Raw genomic sequence first — 22,964 nt, forward strand, 5'->3', positions numbered from 1 at the left:
ACTAAACAGTCCATTCGGACCAAAAGCTCTTAGTTCGGTTCGTTTTCGTTGGTGTGAAAGCATCAAACGCACTCAGGTGCGCACTTAATCAAGCGGACCAAGACCTCCAAAAAGAGGTGGTCTCGGTCCGCTTGACTCCGCACCAAATGCCGACCTACCGGAAGATGAGGGAATGTCAATCGGACCAATTTTGATTCGTTTGCAGGTGTGAACGCAGACCACACCGCAGTCTGTATGCTACATAGTAACAATTTTCCTGCTTGGTGCGGACCAAAATAATCGAACTAGTGGTGTGAAAGCGCCCTTAGAGGCAGAGCCAGTCTGCCACCAGCTAAACAGAGAGACAGTTACAAACTGAGACAGAGAGACAGACAGCTCGAGACACCCAGACACTGAGTGCAGAGGCGGGGTAGTGATAATAAAGTTGTGTGGTGGTTCAAGCTTGATTTATGCTCCACTAGTCATTGGTGCTTCCCCCGTAGGGCTGGAGTCCCTGCGTACCTGGCTGGGTGAAGCATTCCAGGAAAGCCCACTGACTGAGCGGACAGGGCTTATTTATATATCAACTATGGAGACTGTTCATATGGGAAAGTATGTCAGAGTTCTGACTGGTAGGCATATTACATGGCAGACTGTCCTGCTACTGCTGTTATTAACAAAACAATAGTGAGATGCTGCGGTAAACTTAAACTTCACCATTTAAAACGAGCGAGTTTCGAGTGGTGTTTTGTAAAGAAATGAAATGGGTTGGAAACAAAACCCAACCACCCCGAACCTGCACTTTGTCCAAACAGATTAGGTGAGTACCCAAAAATCACTTGAAAAACGGACAGATGAAATGCACAAACTCATTAGGGTCCCTGCATTTCATCTGTTGTACTTTTATTGGATGTTGGCACTTAAGTGTTTAGAGATTAAAATGATATCATTGATCATCGCAAAGATCAACACTTAAAGGAAATGTCAATAAAATTATTATTGCAACATGATTATAGGGCTGTAATATATCTATATTATATCGATATTGTGATATGAGACCAGATATCGTCTTAGAATTTGGATATCGTAATATTGTGATACCGCACAAGTGTTGTCTTTTCCTGGTTTTAAAGGCTGCATTACAGTAAAATGATGTAATTTTACGAATTTACCAGACTGTTTTATTATTTGCCTATTGCAGGTGACGTCTTTGTTGTCGCTTACACTACTTATAATAAAATAAAAGATCTCTAAGGTTGTGTTTCACCACCTTTGGAGTACCAACAGAAAAAGCAAGTGTTCTGCTCTCACTCTGGAGCTTATTTTCTGCTCCTTTGTTGAAGAAATAGTCTTTTAGCTCTGTGTTTGTGTGCTAGGGAGTGGGCGACTTGTCTTTGCAGGGGTGTTTCTGTTGTGAAATGTGTTGTGGTCGATTATGGTAGCTAACTGTCTCATTAGCTGGAGAGCTAATATCTGTAGGCTGTTTCTACTTGGATAGCACCATTTTTGTTTTGTAGTTATGCCGATTGTTGGTTGACGTTAGCGCAAGGGAACAAAAGGAGCGCATAAAAGCTTCACATCCTTTTGTATTTTTGCGGAAAATCGAGCCCGGGTTCTTCACGTAGAAATCAGTCTACAGGCTGTTACAGACAGACAAACTGAGAAAGTCGGGCAGTGTCAAATTTTTTAAAGTTGCATTACAACCCTTTTACTCATTAGCAATAAAAAACGATTACATGTTATTACATGTGAATGGCTTCACAATCCTAAATATAGAAAAGTTTTTAAACTCATGTTTAGGGAGGGGTTTTGAGAACCGGTACTAAACTGGTTCCTGACTGGTCAGTACTGAAATATGGATACGTTCCGGGACGAACAGTGCTGCTATCGGTAATTATGTAATGTTAATTTGTTCTAACATAGCTAGCATATGTGGCAGTAATGTACCTTATTTTGGTTGCCACCCTCCATAAAACGTGAAAAAGAAGATGGCACTGCACGGCCAGCGACAGGCTGAGGAGACAGCCGCCAACCGGAGTGAGTCTGAGACAGAGGCAGGAACAGGAAGCTACTTGGAGGAAGAGAGGCAGGCATGGTTAGAATAAGTCTGGAGTGTACTTAAGCTTGTATCACTGCTTCTGGTACTCCTCACCTCTCAGCAGGCCCTGCTGGCGTAGCAGCTTCAGTCCATTAATGTGCAGCGGTTGAGCACTATTCCATTATTATTATGCTTCCAGTAACAGAGCCCTAAAGTGTCGCACATGTAACCTAGTTTCTCAATGGTGCGACACCAAAAAAGGCACCGGTGCGACCAGCTGTTCGTGACTCTGAAAGTCTCCCTGTGGTTCAACCTGTGGTTCAAGGGCGGGACTAGGCATGGGTTGGTTACCGGTTTCAAGGTATACCACAGTATGAAAAAGTCAGTTTGAAAACCGCTCAAATGTTCCGTTATACCGTTCCTGCGGTATGAGCGGGTTTTTTTAATGTGACGTCCCTCAGGTCGCGTGCAGCTGCAGCGTAAAGTACCCCTCCCCCCGCGCACCTCCCGTTGCTGTTACAAACAGGTAGCTCTACAGGATGGCTGAAGGAGGCGAGCCCCACAAACTTTTCACCCCGTCTAAACGGACCAAGTCGACTGTATGGGAATATTCCGGCTACCGTAAAAAGACAGACGGCCACGCTTGGAGGAAGTTTGTTTTTTTTTCACTAAAAATAATTCATTTATGTCGTGACTTGAGTTGCAGGTTTAGCCTCAGTTAAAGGACTGCATTAAGGACTGCCCTTATTTTTTTATTTTTTATTTAGAAAGAATTCAGTTATTTTTTATTATTATTTATTTTAAATACATATTAACTAATTTTCCATCATGTTCTATATATTGTTTAAAAATAAAAGACTGTTCAATGGAAAAGTTATATCTTTTTTTTGTTTTTAAATACAGACATTTCAAAATAACACATTTTAGAGCTGTAATCATAATACCATGAAACCGTGATATTTTTGCCTAAGGTTATCATACCGTCAGAATCTCATACCGGCCCATGCCTAGGCGGGACCCCCCCCCCCCCGATTGGCCGTCGTCCAGAGATTCCTGTGTGTAATGCGTGTGCTGCAGTCAGACCGAGAGAGTGGATGTAGAGTGCATGTAGCCGCGGATGACAACTTTTTCGTGAAGAATGTTAAGTTAAGGCCTGATCCGTCCGAAAATCATAACTAATGCTCTGACACGGAGCCATCAACCTCCCAGGTTATGTCAAACCCTAGTCAGGAGACGGCATCAGATAATGAGCCACATACGATCGACTCCGTATGGAAGCCCATTTCCCCCACTGTGATGAAAAAAAAAAAAGATCCTTTAAGTCATTATGAGAAACTATCTCAAAATAATGGCTTAGTATTTCATAATAATGACTTAGTATCTCATAATAATTAGAAACTATCTCATAATAATGAGAAACTATCTCATAATAATGGCTATTTTATTTATCTTGAGATGTTTTAAGTTTAAATTTCAGCTCAGTGAAGCACTTTAAGCACCAGCACTTTTCAGTGAAGTTACCTTTCTTGTGGAATTGTTCAAATAAAGAACTTTATGTTGACCAGATTGTTAGTTAATCATTTACAAGTCAATATTGCCTATATGGACAGCTATTTAAAAAACGTGAACCTGTAAAACTGCGGTGTTGAATGCGATATGGTCGAAAATTTGGGTGCATCTAATTTCTGTGCTGGTGCACCTAAGAAAAAAAGTTAGGCGCACCAGTGTAACCAGTGAAAAAAGTTAGTTTAGAGCCCTGAGTAAAGGTTTTAGGGATAACCTCAAATGTTTACCCCCTTATATCAGCTGGCCTGTAAAGCTAGTTTGAGCTGAGTAAAGATGGGTGGCTACTAGGGCTGGGCAAAATATCGATATTATACCGATATCGTGATATGAGACTAGATATCGTCTTAGATTTTGGATATCGTAATATCGTGATATGTCATCAGAGTCGTCTTGGTTTTAAAGGCTGCATTACTGTCAAATATATAATTTTCTGAACTTAACGGACTGTTCTAGCTGTTCTATTATTTACCTTTTACTCACTTAGTCATTATATCCACATTACTGATTATTATTTATCACAAATTTCATAGTGTAAATATTTTGTGAAAGCTTCAAAAATCATCTCTTCATTATTGTTGCAATATCGATATCGAGGTATTTGCTAAAAAATATTGTGATACTTGATTTTGTCCATATCGCCCAGCCCTAGTGGCTACTTAGGAATGATACCCAGTGAAGATTGCTGACTTTACCTTGTGCATATGTGTGTGTTTGTCAGGGAAAACGTTCTATCTTCTAAGGCCCACTTCCTCATTCTGGAGATCTGTTCTTGTGTATCAGAGCTCAATCTGTTTAGTTAAAGGTTTAGCTCCACCAGACCTCATAGTTAGTCACTGCTCTCATCAGCACAGAGTGGAGCAGATCTGTCTGCAGTCAGACATTGTATAAAAAGGGAGTCATCACCAATCTGCACATTTAAATAACTGTGTGAATGACTCATATTCTGATCACTTTGTAAGCCCCATTATGTCTGCATGCCTGTGTGTACATCTGCAAGCCTTATTTGGTTGCATGTGTGTGTATTTGTTGAGTCTTTGCCATTGAGCGGTGTTCTTAAAGCTGTAACACATGATTGTGTGTGTGTGTTTTTTTTATGTGGTTTTTTGTGTGTGTGGATCTCTGTGTTGTTTTATTTGTGTTATGCGAGTACCCAGTGATATGTACACCGGGCCTTCTAATTGGGGAAAGGAGGGGGGTCGTGAGAGAGAAAGGGAGAGAAAAATATGGGGGTGTTGAGGGATATGGCTGCTTTTCTCTTGGTGACAGAGCCTGTTGCCATGGAGCTGGTCCTCTCATTGGTGGAGGTCTGGTCCAATCGCTTAACAGCACAGATTGTTTCATCATTGAGAAGTTTTTCCTCTCTTCCTGTCTCACTAGTCAGCCCTTGCTCCTCCATCTTCCTCTCTTCTCTGTTTGTACCCCCTCCAATCTCTCCTACGGTCTCCTCTGCGGCTGCCCCCCCCAATCTTCTCACAGTAAAAGAAGCAGATAAATTACATAAGGTTTATAATGAGTGCAGGAGCTGCCACCCAATTTAATTTTGACACAGTTATTCATTTTACATCAGCGGCTCAAGTTAAGCAGGCAGGATCTCCTTACTGTGCCTGAGAAGACAAGATAACCTCGTAATCCCGCAGCCAGTCATTGATGCATACCGGACACTGAGAAATGTTTGAATCATGTTCCTGAGTGGCCAGACAGGTTTAAAGACTACAAAATGCTGTTAGACAATAAGAGTCTCACCAAAACATCTCGTGGACAGGCAGAGTTTTTTTTAATTGGTTGCTGAAGGCTCAGGATTGACTATGTTTTAACGTTCAAGAAATAAATGTTAAATGTTAAGATATTTGACACGTTTATATTATGTGGCATGTGCTATTAAAACAACTTGGCATTATCCTTCAGTTTGCAAGATGAAACTCTGTAATGTGCTCTGGTGGTGTTATTAACTCGCTCTCTAAGGGCAACTCTTGATTGTGGACTGATGAGGATGCCTTCTAGGCCCTGCATGCTCCTTGTATCAGAGAATAGAAGTGCATCAGGAAAGCATCAGGATGGCCTGCTTACTTTAGTGGCTTAGGTTAAAAAAATGGTCAAAGGTGTGTTTTGTGGCTCTGATAACTGCATGTTTTGTGGAGACATTTCAAGTGGTTGTATGCAATACTATAACCATAACCAAATGCCAGACCAAATTGCTTTTCTGTCATTATCATGTAACCCTTCATTTGGTGCACACTGGGTTTTTATTTTGGCTCTGGCATCAGACAACAGTTCCTGGATGATGAATGGTTCCTTGTCTTCACCATCACTGATGGGGGGTTTCTTGATTCTGACTCATTTTTTCTCTTTTGTTGTTCCTCTGAACCATTTCCTTTGACTGCTAGCTCACACATTAGGTCTGCTCCGTCGTCCTCTTGACTGTGCACAGTTTGTCACATGATACACATATGGTTTTGTCGTTCATTGACGCAACTTTGGGAGAAATTAGGAGCTGACACAAATAAGACAAAATTGTCAAACTTATTTTTTTCTACCTTACACTGAACAAACAGGTGTGGATAAAAAAAAAAACTTTTTTCTCTGCTGATATTTTATTGGTTTGCATTTTATAATAAACGTATATGTTCTCTCCCAACATCTGTTGTAACAGTTGTAAGTGGAAATACATCATATTTAAGTAAAAATGCTATTTGATCATGTTAAATGGCAAAGAACACTTCTGGATCCCACCATAAAATATTAACTACTTTTAAAAGAGAGCATTTTAAAGTTAGAAAAGAAGAAGAATTACATGATTCATAGTGATTTAAGTTTTTTCTAATTTAATTAACATTTCTTTTGGTTCATTGTCTTGAACATTAATGCTAATTTCATAATTCTTATTTACTTATTTAATTCCATATTTTTCTCCTTCACAACATTGTATCATGCACGTTGTGCTTTCATCAATAATGCATACAAGACCAGGATCCCCCTCTCTCTCTCTCTCTCACTCACTCACTCACTCACTCACTCGCTCTCTCTCTCTCTCTCTCGTTCATTATGCAGAAGAGACTGTTGTTCATTTGGCCAACATTTCTTTCTTTCTATCACCCATTTCTTCTAGTGTTTCCTCTTCATTCAAATTTTTTTCCTGTCTATGCCTCCTCTGTATGTTTGGCCACATGCAGCAGGGAACTATACACAGGTTATAACTAGTGAGAGAGAGGGAGGCTTGGATGAGAGGTAGGTAACTAGTGAAGGAGGGGAGGGAAGGAGGGAGAGAATGAGTCATAGCTCGTCCCACAGGACTGAGTGGGCTGGCTGAGTGGAGGAGGATGGCGTCAGCAGCAGGCCTGACAATTTAAGAAGACACATTAAAGAGGAAGAAGACAGAGAGAAAGAGACAGAGAGCTAACACTTACTAGTAGGTGGATGGAGAGAGCGATATCGATGGGAGGGGTTGACGTGGAGGAGGCGGAAAGCAGGAAGGGGTATCCTCATTGCTATGAGAGAGAATGGAGAGAGGGGTTGGCAGGGAGAAGGACAGACAGACATAAATGGAAAAAGAGAAACTCTCTCTTCCGCCACATTTGACCAATCGTGTCCCCCTCATCTGTGTTCTGTGTCTTGTTAGTCTGCCTTCAGTGATGTTTTTGTCTCCATGTCTTTGTCTCTGTTGTCTTCTACGTTTCCCGGCTCTGTTTATCTGAAAAAGTCACTAAATTCACTTTAATCACTTTTACATAGCTTATATCAGTAAGTATGTATTCTGAAGTGTTTCTGTATGACTCTGTTTCTGTTTATGGGCTGTTCTCTACAGCCCCCAGTGCTTTGCCAAACCCCCCGTCCCCTCCGATTGTGCAACCGATGCAAAGGGGAATCCTCTCTGACACAAACAAACACTGGTGCACACACACTGGGAGCGCTGCTGATGTATAATATGTGCATGCACTAAGCTTGCACAAACTCTGGCATTACCACACACACACACACACACACACACACACACACACACACACACACACACACACACACACACACACACACACACACACACACACACACACACACACACACACACACACCAGCCTCCACTCTGTGAAGACATAACCTTGCTGCCTTTTGTGAAATGGGTTCTCTCTCACGTCAAATGGGCGAGGTGCGCCCTCTGGATACAGAGGAGCTGAATTGGGTCGAGCTGCCTTGTGTACGTCTCTCTCACTGCCGTCTGTGGGTTTGTACGAGCTCGCTCACTCCTGTTTGCACTGCGCCTCCATTCACCTTCATCTTTCATTCAGCCTCTGCAGAGAAAATGGAGAGGCATGTCTGCTGCGCGCTGCCCGTCATGAAATTTGAAATAATGCATAATATGTAAATAATGCATCAAATGCATAATGAATGGAGATAAATAACTGATAATAATAGCAGCTCTGAATCATTATAGATACACAATTGTTGGAATACATAGTCCTCGCTCCCAGTTAACATGCATACTGGCTGTCAATCAAAGAGAATAGATAGCTACTGTATACTCAGCTGCACTGTACTATATCTGTACTGTACACTGCATACTCATAAAACAATGCAGTAGTTTGCTCATGGAAAAATAATTTCATTGATTAATCTGCAACATGTTTTTAAAAAAGAGTCTCATTTGATTTCCCTGAGTCTAAAGCCCAATTTCCACTGGGTCCGTCAGCGGCACGTTACGGCTGCACCGCCGTCACCGAAGCTGATAGGTACCACTATAATCAATGAGAGTATTTCCACCGGGAGCGTGTCAGCAGCGTCCAAGCAACGTCCCAGCAGCGCTATCAATCCGCAGCATTTCTATTTTTGACGGAGACGTTTCTAACTCGCGACAAGCTCAACAGAGCAGATTGCACCAGACAGGAAGTCAGACACAGAATCGGCATAATAAAACTTCTGTCCCCTTTCAAAATAAAACACAAAGCGCAGACCACAACCTCACATCCACATTACATCATAACCGGTGGCCCCAGGTCAGCAGTCAATCGATCAGAGGGTCTCGGAGAATTGGTCCGAGAAGCAAAGTAACCTGTTGTTTCTTGTTGTTGACTTTATACACCCAGTTTGCGGGATCTCGCGGTCTCGCGATTATCGCGTGATCTTGCGCGAATACTGCTGGCTTGCAAGGCACCGCTCCGCTGCAGTAACGCTCCCGGTGTGAGTTGAAGCCGGGTAGAGGACGGAGCAAAACCGTGGCGCAGCCGTTCCGCGCCACTGACGGACCCGGTGGAAATCCCGGGTAAGGTGCCAATTGCTGCTGCTGAACGGCATTTATACCTTTTTAATTAAGAACATTAATTTAAAAAAGCTGCAAAATATCACACTGTAGATTATAGAAACTACATATATTTAGCATTTTATAAATATATATTTATTAATTTCTTAAAGTTATTAAATGGATAGTAATATTTTTGTCAGCGCTAAACATTAAGTTGATTTAATGGTCAACCGAAAATAAACGCAGAAATGTTGATGAACGATCATTCAATAGTTACAGCTCATTAAAGCATGAGGATTTGCTGCATTCTTGTAGTTTTATACAGATACAAGTAGATTCAATATCTACTGGATTTAAAATATTGGTACAGTGTTTCCCATACATAGACCAATGTGTGGTGTGGTGCCACAGAATCAACACCGAGCGCCACGAATTGATTCTGGGTTGTTTTTTTTTGTTAAACACGATTTTGAAATATAACTATCGTTTTATTCATTCATCTCCGCATAGCACTCTTTATCCCTGTTATTCTCGTACACACACACACAATCTGGAGCGAGCAAGCAAGAGCGCGCACTAGAGAGTGACTGCGCGCGCGTGTTTGACTATCAATGCAGTGCGTGTGTTAGCACAGTGTCCTGATAGATCTGTGTTGCTGCTTATTAGACCAATCGCACCAAAGTCTTCTAAAGTGTAAGAGCAGTTCACACTGCATTAAACTAGAAAGTGTGTGCTGCATCCTGCCGAGGGCGGCACGAAGCGCGCGTGTGCACGCCCACAAAAAACGATCGGTTTTCTTTCGCTTTTGCGCGTCATATCAATGATATAATGTCACCGTGTGGATCATTAACCTTGTTGCAGTGTGCTCCCTCATTATAGTTAGTGAACTATCAGCTTCTACCTGCTCAGATCTCACAGTCAGCAGTAGGCGATGAGGAGAGCAGCAGCTAGTAGCTATGTATGGTAGCCTAATGATAGTAAAAGTAAAACTGGTAACTACAAAATTAAACCATTATTATTATTTATCTTTTATTTATTGTTCCAACAGCTCAGGTCGCTTGAACAACAGAAAATACATCTTTTTGTCTAGCATACATGTGTATGTTATTTTGTTAAAGGTATCAGACATTAACATTTAGTTGTTTTGTTTAAATTATTATTTATAATTTAATATTACTTTAACAACTCAGGGACGTCCAAGCAGCAACGTGTTGTTTGAGCAATCTTTTGCAATGTCAATTTGAAATAATGTTTTGTTTTTGAATGAAGGTGTGGAAATTAAAAAAATATTATTTTATCCGATTCATTTGAAAATAAGCGTTAGTTGCAACCCTATTATTTTTCAAACATTTTCTTACCATACCCCCGGACCCCCCTAGTGTTAATAGGTTACCGACACACAGCATCGCTGCTACAAGGGCAACGCCGCCTCCCCCTGGTCAGAGCCCCTGCCCCTCAAAAGGTCTCCCTACGACCCTGCACCACACATTGCTACCTGGTCTGTGGGAAACACTGTGGTATTTGAAAACTTTACCTTGAGGTCCAGCAATTTTTTTTTTTTTTGGAAGGTTTTCCAATGTATTGTAGAGATTATAGATGATTAAAAACATAAGAAATAGATCAATTGATAACCAAAACAATTGTTGTCTGTCTCTTTTTAAATGCATACATTGGTGCTCAGCTACAGCAGCTTGGATTAAACCAGTGCATGATGTCCGTAAATTAATGAGACATTAACTAGTTCTTAGGAGTATTAGCGGATCACTTAGAGACTTTTTATAGACAAGGCCGCTGCTCTGACCAGCTAGCATACAGTAGAATTCCTCTCATTTCTCTGGCTCGCCCCGCTGCTAACTATTGCTGAGACCCTGACCTAGCTTGACCCGGAGAGGCTAAATCTGTCAGTGAGCTCATACCTGCACAAAATATTTAGACCGTCGAGCCTACTGTCTGAAGTTGTCCTATACATTCTTTGTGCCTCACCACATACACATACTGTAGACCAGACAGATAGCTCTCCCTGTCTATTTCACTCACTCATACACTCATACGCACGCACGCACACGCACACACAAACATACACATATAAATTAGGGCCGGGACTTTAACGCGTTAATTAAGATTAATTAATTACACAATAATTACCGCGTTAAAAAAATGGACGCATTTTAATCACACTTATTTTTGCACCACGGAACGTTTCTCACTGGATGAGTTTCAGGCGGACCGATTATACTGGAGCACCAAATAGCGTTAAAAAGGAGATAGTGGGGGTCTCCAGGAAGTTAACTGGTTTAGAGTGGCAAGGTATGGTGAGTGTGTCCCGATTAAAGAACACGGATACAGATGTACGGAGTTATCTGCTTTATTACAGCTGTGGTCCTTATACATTCACACACAGCAGGAAATCAGGGCAATAAGGGATGCAAGATGCAAAAAGGCAAGGGAAAAAACATCAGCTCTCTAGCGCATGGCGAAGGAGAATTGCACAGGTGTGGTGCGTTCAAGGACGTCGGTAAAACTCAGCTGCATTCAAGAACGTAGGACAAATGAAACCTACAATGCAAACAGACTATAAACAGGTAAATATCACTCTAAACAATGTGGGCTTTCTAACAAGCGTAGTTCAGACAACAACAAACCACAGTGAACATGAAGTAGCTGATGAGACCGCTTTGGTTGGCCCCGTGGATGGAAGTGTGGATAAGAGCATGGTTGTGTGCAAGCTATGCAACAAGGAAATCGCATATCACTGTAGCACATCGAGCCTCAAGTATCACCTCAATGCAAAACATATAGCAGCTAGCATGGAAGCTAGTGTGGTAGCTAGCTAATTTTTGAAATGTACTATATTTCTAAATATGCTATTGCTACACTTAATGGCAAAAATTGCACTGGTCTGTTGGACTTGAACAAAAATAAACAATATTTGTGTTGCTTAAACTTATGTATTCAGTCATTATTCAATGGTATACTAAAAATCCATGTGAAAAAAAATACTTCTCACTGTTCTCAGGTCAAATATTTATATGCGGTTAAAATACGATTAATTTCGATTAATTAATTATAAAGCCTCTAATTAATTAGATTAATTTTTTTAATCGAGTCCCGGCCCTAATATAAATCCAATGTTTCACTCAGGGCTCCCTGCCATTGGTGGTCTTTGGTGTGGTAACTTGACACAGTGGGCAGGGCAGTGTTTGACCTGTATGCTTCAGCTGGTTGCCTGTCATCAGGAGCGGGTCAGAGTGTCCTGCACTGCATTATGACAGCTGATGAGGATGATGGTGACTTTCTGTGGGTGAATGACCCCCTTAGTGACCCATCGATTGTGCTTACCTGAGGGGTGTCACTGGGTTTTGTGAAACATCATCATTTTGTCAGAGCAGCCTTCTAAAAAAAAAACTGTTAAATTGCTGCAGTGTTTATATAAATGTGATTACATTTAATTTTACGCTATCCAGAAGTGTATGAAGAATTTGCTGTGTTGTATCTAAAGTAAGAACAGATTTGAAATGTTACAAAAACAAAACTAGCTATATAGAGGAGTACATTAATATCCTACTATAATGAGTCCAGCTTGAAAAAGTGATCAATGTTGGCCCTTAAAGGCACAAAGAGGCTACCCCTGTGCTGCGGAGTTACACCACTCTGTAAAAGTTGTTTCATGAGGCCAGCGTGTTGTGGATAACCTCTTGTACTATGATGTAACTGGCCCGAGTCCCATGTGAATCAGCTACCCTGCTGCATGTCTGCAGCCACATGTGATGATGCACACAGTTGGCAGAGAGATGTCAACATCAGACCCACCGACACACTGACTTAACTGGGACACAACAAGCTCAGAGATTTGTGCTGCTGCTGGTTTTGTAGTTGTTGAGACTGAAATGAACAGCCTGTTTATTGACACATTGTAGTTTACTTGTTTAGCTTGAATCACACTTAAGACAGGTGGATGGGGGCGGGGTATGCTCCAAATTAACTAGTTCACACAAAGTGTCATTCTACCATGTCCAAAGGTTTAAGTGTATATAGCTGTTCTGAGCAGCCACACTTGATGTCAGACTGAAAAGTCTCCATTTATGGGCAGGGGAGGCACAATAAATGTGAACTGTGTGGGATTGTTAGTTTTGGGAAATTACAGTAAATGTCGGAAGGAGTCCCCCTGTATTCTGACATTGGGGTACAGTGATTTCAGATGCAGTGCAACCATGGATAAGCACTTTAGTTGGAGCATACTGATCCTTTTAATGTGTTTCTATAGTGTAAGAATGAGGTTGCTCTTATATAATTAGTAGCAGTATTGTAAATGTTTAACACAATGTTGTGGCAGTATAAAACATGAAGAGCAAATGACCATTGTCATTATTTCTCCATCAGCAATATATCATGTTTCCTTATCCGCTTACCTTTTCTGTTGTCGACACAAATATAACACATTTGGTCACTGCTTTACAATTCAACCTTTTTACCACCCAACCATCATGCTTTTTATCACGTGGCTTGATGTTTTCCCAAACATCTTTAACTTTAAAGTTATCGGATTTGTGGGGTAAGCAGTCATTTAACATTGTTTGCAGTAACCATTTATCAGATGATACAGAACAAATTGACTTCCAATAATTTGTTGGAGTGGCTCAATATGAACATTTATGATGATATTTGTGTTTTCTGGTGTCTTTGGTGTTTGTCTAATAACAGTGGGTCAAGCACATTTGGAGTGTTTTCTTAAGATGCTTCACAATTCATCTGATAGGATTTTTTTCAGTTAAGCTACACTGGTTTGACTGCTTGATCAGGGTTTCCCTCAGCACTTTACAGCTTAGGCAGCAACCTAAGCAACACACGCCTGCCGCCTTAACTAACGTCTTAAAAAAAAAAAAAAATCGGGCGTAATGTTTTATTGTCAAGGCTAGTTGACCCTGTTGATATCTCATGACCTAAATGACAAAACCCACATTGTTAATTGTATCACAGACAAAGATTGCTTGAACTCTGGAGAGACTGGAACAACAGCAACGGCCTATCTGGTCTCTCTTTTTTTTCTTTTTTTTTTCACCTCGCCCTGTTCGTTCTGCTTCTGTCTTTCCATTGCTGTTAGTGTGTATGCTCACTACAATCCATGTTTTTATTTTTAATATAATTCTTCCCCTCGCCCTTCTTACTGGTACTCGCTCAACACAAATGGCAGCAGTTGAGAATGACGTTACCATCTCCTTGGCAACCCTGTGGGCCGGTTTGTGTGAGTGTGTTGAGGGAAGCAGGGGGAGTGTTGAGAAGAGAAGCGAGGAAACATAAGAGAGAAATGGGTGGAGGAGGAGGAGAGAATAGGTGAAGCTGGTTTTATTCATAAGCACAACATTTCTGCCTCTGATTCACTATTTGGCCCGCAGCCCCTCCCTGCCGTCAGGAGAGCGCGGTCTGCTCAGCCAGAAGATTGACACTCATGATTAAGCATTGTTGTTGCTTTCTAATCCAGAACCATTCATTCTTTTTTTTTGTTCAATAGCCTGTATGTGTGTGTGAGTGTGTGACGGAGAAAAAGAAGAAAGGAGGCGTTTGTATCTGCCCTGATGGTGTGGCTGTATTCTGTGCTGCGGTGTGGTTGGCTTGTATAAGCAGAGTGGGGTTGGGACATGTGGGTGTCCTGGTCAATGATGTGGGGTAATGCTGCTGATACTGCTGCTGCTGCTGCTACTGATGACGCCTTTGCTGTTGCATTGCCTGGGTCTTCCCCACACTGGGATTCCCTGCCTTGTTTCTTCGCTCATTTTATCTGTCCTGCAGCACAGTGCAGCAAAACGATGCAGGCATTCGTGCTTCTGTTGCTTGAATTTTATGCTCGCTTTCACCCTGTCACACTATTGCATGCACGATAGTGTGTAGGATTATATGCATACTTGTCATTTTTCTTTCCATAAGCACACATGACTAATGCTGTTGTTGACCCGGTGCTAGCAGAGGAAATAGGCTTGTGGGACAGACGGATTGCTATTCATCTGTGTTGTCTTTCTGTGTATGTTAACGGGTGTGATGCCTAAGACATTAGAGTTACTGCTTCGGAGCCAGAATTCACCCTGAGGTTGGTTTGTGATTCTGTCATGTTTTCCTTGCTTGGTAAATGAGTTTAATGATGTAAATGAGAGGAAGTAAGTGAGAGTGATAGATGATACTCGTCATGACAAGGCTCATCATACAATCATCACAAACGTTGTTTTAGACGGTTCACATCGGAAAAGCTGAGTTTTCATGTTGTGTGTTTAATCAGAGCTGACCAGTTTACATGACTATCTACAGAAAACCCTTTTTAGCAAATATTTGATTTTGGATCATATAAGTAAAGCTGACTTGTAGTCCTTCTTTAATTGCATGTTAACCTGAAAACATGACATGAGTTTATTTTATAGGCTTATTTCAGTGATTTGTTGTGGAAGCAGATGGACTACATAAAATCACTGTATTTTTAACTACCAGTTGTACTTTTTTTAAGATAAGAAATGCAACCAGTTGGCACAAAAAGAACCTCAAGCTGTAAATAACCTGTACTGCGCTTCACAGCTTTTCTTAATGAATATTTCATGTCTGACATGCTGTTGGTAGTTGCTAAAAATTTGGTCAACCCATTTTTGATTGGATGCAGACATTCCCAATCATAAAGAGCGGGGCTAATACAGTACCTTTATTTTACAAAGTCAAATAATGAACAATTTAGGAAATTTGGGGAGAATAAACCTGACTTGCTTGATTATAAGCCATGTGTGCCAGCAGGCTCTGAGCTCTCAGCTGCTTCGTCCCCCTCCCTTCTAGAGGCAGCAGCGGCGGCAACGGCAGCAGCAGCGATGAGTCACTCAGTGTGTGAAGCATGACGTCACCGTGTCTTCCTCTTTTGCTCTTGGTGTACAGGACTCCTGACTGGAAGACAGACCATGCTGCTACATTGAGCTGGAGGGAGAGAAAAGAAAAAGGCCTCAGAGGACCGCTGAGGTGGTGGCTGGTCTGTTGGTGTGCCCCTCCCCCTTGGCTGGCTTACGTTTACCCATCCGTTCACCTGATTGCTGTAAATATTGCTGCCTTTTTTGTTTTTCACATCCGCATGTTAATTTGCTTGTAATATTGTTCTACTGAATAAGGTTTTTTTTTTTTTTTTAGCTAATTTGTACTCATATAAAAGATAGGCCTCTAAATACACTTAATATTTGTTTGATTTGTAAAAAAAAAAAAAAAAAAAAAGTCGATGTAACAGTCTTGTTGGACTTCTATTCTTTTTTCAGTTAACTTTTCTTTACTGGTATCAACCTGCTGTTAACATATCAACCTGGCTAAAAAGGACCAGTCAGTTTCATTCATTGCTGAGTTGAATTTTTACTAGGAGCAGCAAAGTTTTCTAAATGGCAGAGATGTACGCCATTTACTAGGGGTGTCACGATCTCGATTGTAAATCGAATATCAATCGAAATTAAAGCCGCAAGCGGCGATGGCGGGCCCTCACTCACCCATGCCACCGCGGGGCCTGAGGCATGGCGGGGCTGTGGCAAGAAGCAGAAAGTGAGAAAAAACCTGGAAGGAGGCCAAAAATGCAATGTTTCGTTCATCCAGTAGGGGGCAGTCACAGGTAGTTACACATATGGTCTGGTGTGGTCTGGTGTGTTCAGGGCGGCCACTCATCAGTCATGTGAAGTTTTGTGGAAATCGCACAATGATGATGTGAAATATGGCACTTCCTGTTTCCACTAGGGGGCGACACGAGTGAGATCGCCTATGAGCGAATGGAGACGTTGAGGTCGGCACCCTGGACCTGTGTATCAATTTTCATGATGATACGAGTTCAATAAAGCCATCAAAAAGCCAAACGTATTTTCATGGCGAGGAATTGATGGTCGCCGCGTCGCCACACGGACGCCATTACTCATAGCTTCACAGTCTTCATAATGTAGCTTCACCAACTGGTTCTGAATGAAGTTGATGGGGCAAAGTATGTAATTTTAATGAATCTTAGTTAACTTCCTGTTACCACCGGGGGGCGCTATGAGTTACGTGGGAAGTTAATATATTGGGACGTTCAGGGCGGAGCCATCATCATGTCCAGCAAGTTTGAAGCTGATTGGATGAAGTATGTGGGCGTGAGAGCCACTCGTATATACATGGCGAGCACGCCAAAGTTAGTTGAGCCCTGGCAGACACGCCCTTTGACCTACGGATGCGCAGAGCACAACTTAAGCTCAGCTAGATCTGGAGATGTTGCGTACCTAATTTGAACTTGATCGGGCGAACGCTGTGGGAGGACTTAATTTTAGGCGGGAAAAATCAAAACCAAAATGGCTGACTTCCTGTTGGGTTGAGGTCATGAGGTCAAGAGGCTTTTTTGCATATGTGGGTATAATACATATGTGTACCGAATTTTGTGAGCATAGGACAAAGTTAGCAAAATTCCCTATGGGCATTTTTGGACTTTGTAGGGGGCGCTATTCCGCCATTCTGCGTCGACCATGTGCGACCACCCACAAATATCGAATTTCGGATGAGGCCGGACGTCCGTGCAAAAGTATAAGCATTTTCGCATTTGGGAAAGGGGCGAAATTGGGGCACGAAATGTCGGAAGAATAATAATAATAATAATTAAAACTGCAAGCAGTGTCGCAGGGCTGTCAAAACTGGCATGTATATGTCTTTGCTCCTGTGCCTTTAATTGAACATTGTGTGCAGCGGTTCATGTCTCCACTAGATGGCAGTCTAAGACCAGAAATGAGTCTGGGTGACTTCTCAGCACAAAGGAATGTGGGTGAAGGGCCAAAAAAGCATCAAGATTGAGCATTTTTGCCTGGATGGCCGACTTCCTGTTGGACTTAGGCTATGGGTCCAAGAGGCTTTTTTGTGCGTCTGGACATGATACATGTGTTTACCGAATTTGGTTTGTCTACGTCAATTTGAGTCGAGGGGCTTGATTTTATTAAATTTTCTAGGGGGCGCTATTAAACAATTTTTGCGTCGGCCATTTCCGCGCTCCTTAAAATATCAAAGTTTTCTCCGGATCGGACATGATTGCAAGTTTTGGTGAGTTTTGGGGCATGTTTAGGCTGTCAAAAAGGCGTAAAACTATAATAATAATTAAAATCATCCAGATTGAACATTTTAGCCTGGATGGCCGACTTCCTGTTGGACTTAGGGTATGGGTCCCAGAGGCTTTTCTGTGCGTCTGGACATAATACATAGGCCTTGTCGATTTCATTTCTCTATGTTAATGTGGTAGGCGGGGCTTAAACTTTGAAATCTTCCAGGGGGCGCTGTGGAGTCATCTTCTCACTTAAAAATCCCAAACTTTGTCAGTAGTCAATATGTGTGACTGTTGACGTATGTGTACAATTTGGTGAGTGTAGGAGTTTGTGAAAATGTACAAAATGGATAAAAACATTAGGGGGCGCTAGTGAGCTGTTGTGCCACGCCCAGGGGCAGTTATGGTCTCAAATTAAAGTGCTCCTGAGTGTGAACCTATGTGGGCAATTTGGTGATTCTGTGAAGACGGGAAAGTCCTTTAAACGCTGTTGGAAAAATGGTAAATTGACGCAGGAAATGAACAATAACCGACTTCCTGTTAGAGCGAAAATTCCGAAAAAATTAATTTGGGGGTTTACCCATGAGTGCTATGAGTCCTGTAAATTTCAAGAAGATCAGACAAAGTTTTTGGTCACATGACCTGCTGTTAGGGGGCGCTATGGAGACCCCTTGCCACACCCACCCCCAATGATGTTGAAATTGAAACGGCGTCACCAGGTGTGACATTTTACGCACTGCATGTATAAACATCCGACAATGTATTGAGGAGTTATAAGGAGTTGTTTGTTTATACAAACAAACGACTGCCACGCCCACCTGGTATAACGTAGGTAAAATCTGCCATCAAGTTTACATCATCAAGGTCTGAGGATGATTCAGTGCGAATCTTATGTCTCTGGAGTCAAAACTGTAGGAGGAGTTCGTTAAAGTGCGAGGCCTGGAAATGGGGAAAATGGCGGCAAAAATGCACCTGTGATCCAAGATGGCCGACTTCCTGTTGGACTTAGGGTATGTGTCCAAGAGGCTTTTTTGTGCGTCTGGTCATGATATATATGAATCCTAAATTTCGTTCATGTACGTGTATGTAGAAGGCGGGGCTTCAACTTTTAATGTTCTAGGGGGCGCTGTAGAGTCATTTTGCCACTTAAAAGGTTGCGGTTATACCAACAATTAATATTCGTGAGTCTTGACGAGTGTGTCCAATTTGGTGAGTTTTAGAGTTTGTCAGTACATCCTAGGTGGGAAAAGGCATTAGGGGGCGCTACTGAGCTGTTGGGGCAAAATGTTGGGCAAATGTGGTATCAGATGAAAGAGCTCATGATTTGAAACCTACGTGGCAGGTTTCATGATTCTGTGAACATCATAAAGTCCTCAAAGCGGTGTTCGAAAAATGAAAACGGTGCACGCCACGCCGCGTGGGCGACTTCCTGTTAGGTAAAAAAATTCCACAAAATTACTTTCCCAAAGATCCGATGAGACCTATGACATATGTAAATTTCATGCAGATCCGAGAAGATTTGTGGTCACATGACCCGACGTGTGGGGGCGCTAGCGAGTCCCCTTACCCCGCTTGCATCCAATCACGTTAAATTAAATCAATTTTCACCAGCTGCGACGTGTGTGCAGAATTTCATGAGTTTTCATGCATGTTCAGGCCACCAAAAATGCGCCCAAAGTGGCGGCACAAGAGTGTGAAAAATAATAATAAGAATCCTGGCAATAGCAATAGATCCCTCACTGACTTGTCAGTGCTCGGGCCCTAATAATAAACATTACAATTTCAATATAGCATTTTTCCCCGGGGGTCTTCCATACCACATGATTACTTGATTACTTGATTACTTTGGGGTCACTTGCACTTTGGGGTCACTTGCACGTTGGGCATGAACGAATTTCAATAGGGCTTTCGCCAGGCGACTTGTAGTCGCCGCTCGGGCCCTAATGATGTCACGATCTCGACCTTCGAAATCAAAGGAGGATCCGAGGATGTAGCCACACCCCCAAAGTCACGTCCCGCAGGCGAGTCAAGAGGGGAAAAAAACACAGACGTGCTGAAATGCAGCGAGTCATTACCTCCTCTAACTTGAACCTGCAGCCAGTAAAAACAGACCATGGCAACCACTGATAGAAGAGACACATCAACCCAACTCAAACTGGTTGTCGGTCCGGTGTGGTGCGATTGGTCTAATAAGCACCAACACAGAGCTATAAGGACGCTGCGCTCTCACACACGCTGCATTGATAGTCACACAAACACGCGAGCGCAGATACTCTCTAGTGCGCGCTCTTGCTCGCTTGCTGCAGATTCCGGGAGATTGTATATAATTTGCGGGCGTCAGGGAGCCGCTATCAATATGCTTGAGAGTTGGGATGTCTGCACTAAAGCAATAACTAGCGCTATAGGAGGATTTGTAGCACCAGAGATGCTACTGTTAGGATACAGTTAGGACAATGTTAGGACAGTTAACACACTTAATTATTCAGGGATGGCTATGGACATTAGGCTGTTTTAATTTAGTTTTTGTTTTGTTGTGAATTTGAATATCATCTTCTATGAAGAGTGCACACTGCAGTTACAAAAGGGTCACTACATGATTCTTTTGTTTACAGTAAGTTTCCAATTGACTGCTGAAACAAGTAATTGTAACATTATATTGCTAATAAAGTATTTCATTTTGACAGTAGGGCCTTAGTGTGGTACATTGCAAACAATTGATGGAGATTATATAACTCATGATTAGTCTAAAAGTGGCATAGGCATCTGTGCTAAAAGGACCCCCCAAAAAAGGGATTGAGAATCGAATCGAATCATGACCTTAAAATCGAATCGAGGATTTGGAGAATCGTGACACCCCTACCATTTACAGTATCTTTTTTTAGATGAATCAGTTTCATTTTAAATATTGATTTTGTCTCAGAATTAATTGCAAGTTATGCTGTAAAAAGCAATTATTTAACTCATGAAACATACAACTCGTGACATTTTTCCTTTGTGTTTCTTCCTCATAGCCCCACCCTGAAGGCTAAGGCTTGCTATGGACTGCGCTTCGCCCCCTGCTGCAGCCCAGCCCAGTATACTACCTTAGTGGGTTCCCCTCATCTTCCTGTGTGTGGTGGTTCCCATCCAGACTCACTCTACAGAGTCCAGCACAGATCTGATACCACCTAGAGGTAGATTGTATTGCTGTACACTCTCAAACACTCTGTATGTGCTCAGTCTGTCTGTTTGTCTTTCTCTTGGCTCTCTCATTGTCAAATATTTGCAGAGTTTTGGTGTTTAAAACTGTTGGAGCTTAAAATACCCCCCCCTCTTTTTTGTTGCCCCTTCTCCTCTCAGCCACTCCTGGGTCCTCCACCCAACCCCCTCCCCATCTCCCACCCTCTCCCCCTCCCCGAAGAAGATGTCAGTGAGCCTGACTACAGACATCCAGCAGGAGGGAGAGAGTGGGCCACTCATCGAGCCCTGCAGTCGAGGCAAGACCTCCCCTCAACCACAGGGCACCAAGGAAGGGACAGGAGAGGGCCTGGAGCCTGAGGATAGCTCCTCGCAGGATGCACAGGTGGGAGGAAATGGAAAAGTAAGACCATTATGTGGACCATTATGTTGTATATTACAGCGATGGATTTGTCGAATAATTGAATAAAACAAATCACGACAGGAAGTGAAAGAGCATTTACATGTTCTGCAAGAACAAGTGTTCATACAGCTGGTCTAGAGTATTTCTCCCCTGCTCTCTACCATATTTTACACACAACATACTGTTAAGCCAGAAACATACTTATTTAGCCTTTTTTTCAGTTTCAGTTTTATCCAGATTTTGGATTTAAATATTTTGGAGACAAAGCCAACTAGAACAAAATCCTGTCAGCCCACCACAATGTATTATATGGTCAAGAAATCAGGTTTCTCAAGCAAAAATCTATGTTACTTTGTATGTACTGTAAACATAATGCTAAATTAAAAATTGTTTTTTTTAATGTATATTTAATGGCATATAAAAGTTTTCTTTCACCTTTTTTATTTGCTTGGCTTTGTGGCCAATCAAATTGAATACATTAAAATTTTAAAATTAAAATTAAAAATGAAAATTAACTTGACTGTACAAGCACAAATTAAAATCAGACAGTGCAAATTGCATTATCTAATCAGGTTTAATACATTATAATCCATTGAATTCTGTTTACATACACTTTCAAGTTAAAGTTATTCAATAAATAAAATGTTTGAATATTCAGTGTATGTTGGTTAACATTCTCTTATCAAATATTTATTAAATTATTTGCAGTTTTGTTTATCAGTATGTAGTCTATATTTATAGGAAATTAATTCTGAGGTTGTTGACTTTATGTGTGACTTATTCAAATAAGTAAAATGACAAATTTGTGTTGCAGAAACGGGCTCCTAACCACAGCCATGGCAGGAAAAGGGCCAAGGTAAGTGGTTTATGATCACTGAGTTTTCTTTTCTTTTCTTTTTTTAACACTACAAAAGATAGTCAGATACTAATCTTTCTGAAAGTCACCCAAGTAATTTTGTAATCCTGTTCCTTAAAATAACCCGCTGCTAGTTGGTTGTGTAAGATGACCTTCCGTTATTAACGTTCTAATCCTCTCAACTACAGTCTAATAAGGTGGACCACCTTCTTATTATCATCTTAATTCTCTAGAGCGTTGTAGTTGTCAGAGTGACCCAAGTGAGGCTGTGAGGGAGTTAAGACAGTTGATACCAGTAATATTCAACAATAAGACGATTGTTTTTAAAAGATTTTACTCCATCCTGCTGAGTAAGCTGCGTTCAGATACAACGTGAAGAGATTTTGTGTCTTGCCTTGACCTCGCAACTAAAGTTGTAGTGTCTTTGTGTCATACAGTAACACAATAGAGTAAGGATTGCTGGTCCAACTTCACATACTTCCAAGGTGCATTTATGTTTTATTTTTCATTTACACACATATGAAGCAGCATAAAATCCAGATAACTGAAATAAAACGGACGTAACAAGAGCGGCCAAGGAGAAAGAGGCTTGTACAATGAACCTCCCCTCAACTTTAGATAAAATCGAAGCACCAAAAAAAGGCAAACAAAATGACTTAACTAATA

The 22,964-nt window shown here is 41.6% G+C and overlaps 1 protein-coding gene across 5 annotated transcripts in view; it reads left to right on the forward strand.

Annotated features, from left to right (window-relative positions):
- The window catches only part of LOC134005851 (R3H domain-containing protein 2), a 68,555-nt gene that overhangs the window by 14,487 nt on the left and 31,104 nt on the right, over nt 1–22,964 (forward strand). For 4 of the 5 annotated variants that reach the window (XM_062444896.1, XM_062444861.1, XM_062444888.1 and 1 more), the window contains exons 3-6: nt 15,717–15,870; nt 20,874–21,035; nt 21,202–21,424; nt 22,257–22,298. In XM_062444896.1, the coding sequence (XP_062300880.1) occupies nt 21,266–21,424; nt 22,257–22,298 (201 nt within the window). In that variant the 5' untranslated portion in view covers nt 15,717–15,870; nt 20,874–21,035; nt 21,202–21,265. The remainder of the gene's footprint in view (nt 1–15,716; nt 15,871–20,873; nt 21,036–21,201; nt 21,425–22,256; nt 22,299–22,964) is intronic. The other variant, XM_062444870.1, reaches the window with a different exon arrangement.

The sequence above is a fragment of the Scomber scombrus genome, chromosome 3 (assembly GCF_963691925.1).
Source record: "Scomber scombrus chromosome 3, fScoSco1.1, whole genome shotgun sequence".
Taxonomy (NCBI): Eukaryota; Metazoa; Chordata; class Actinopteri; order Scombriformes; family Scombridae; genus Scomber; species Scomber scombrus.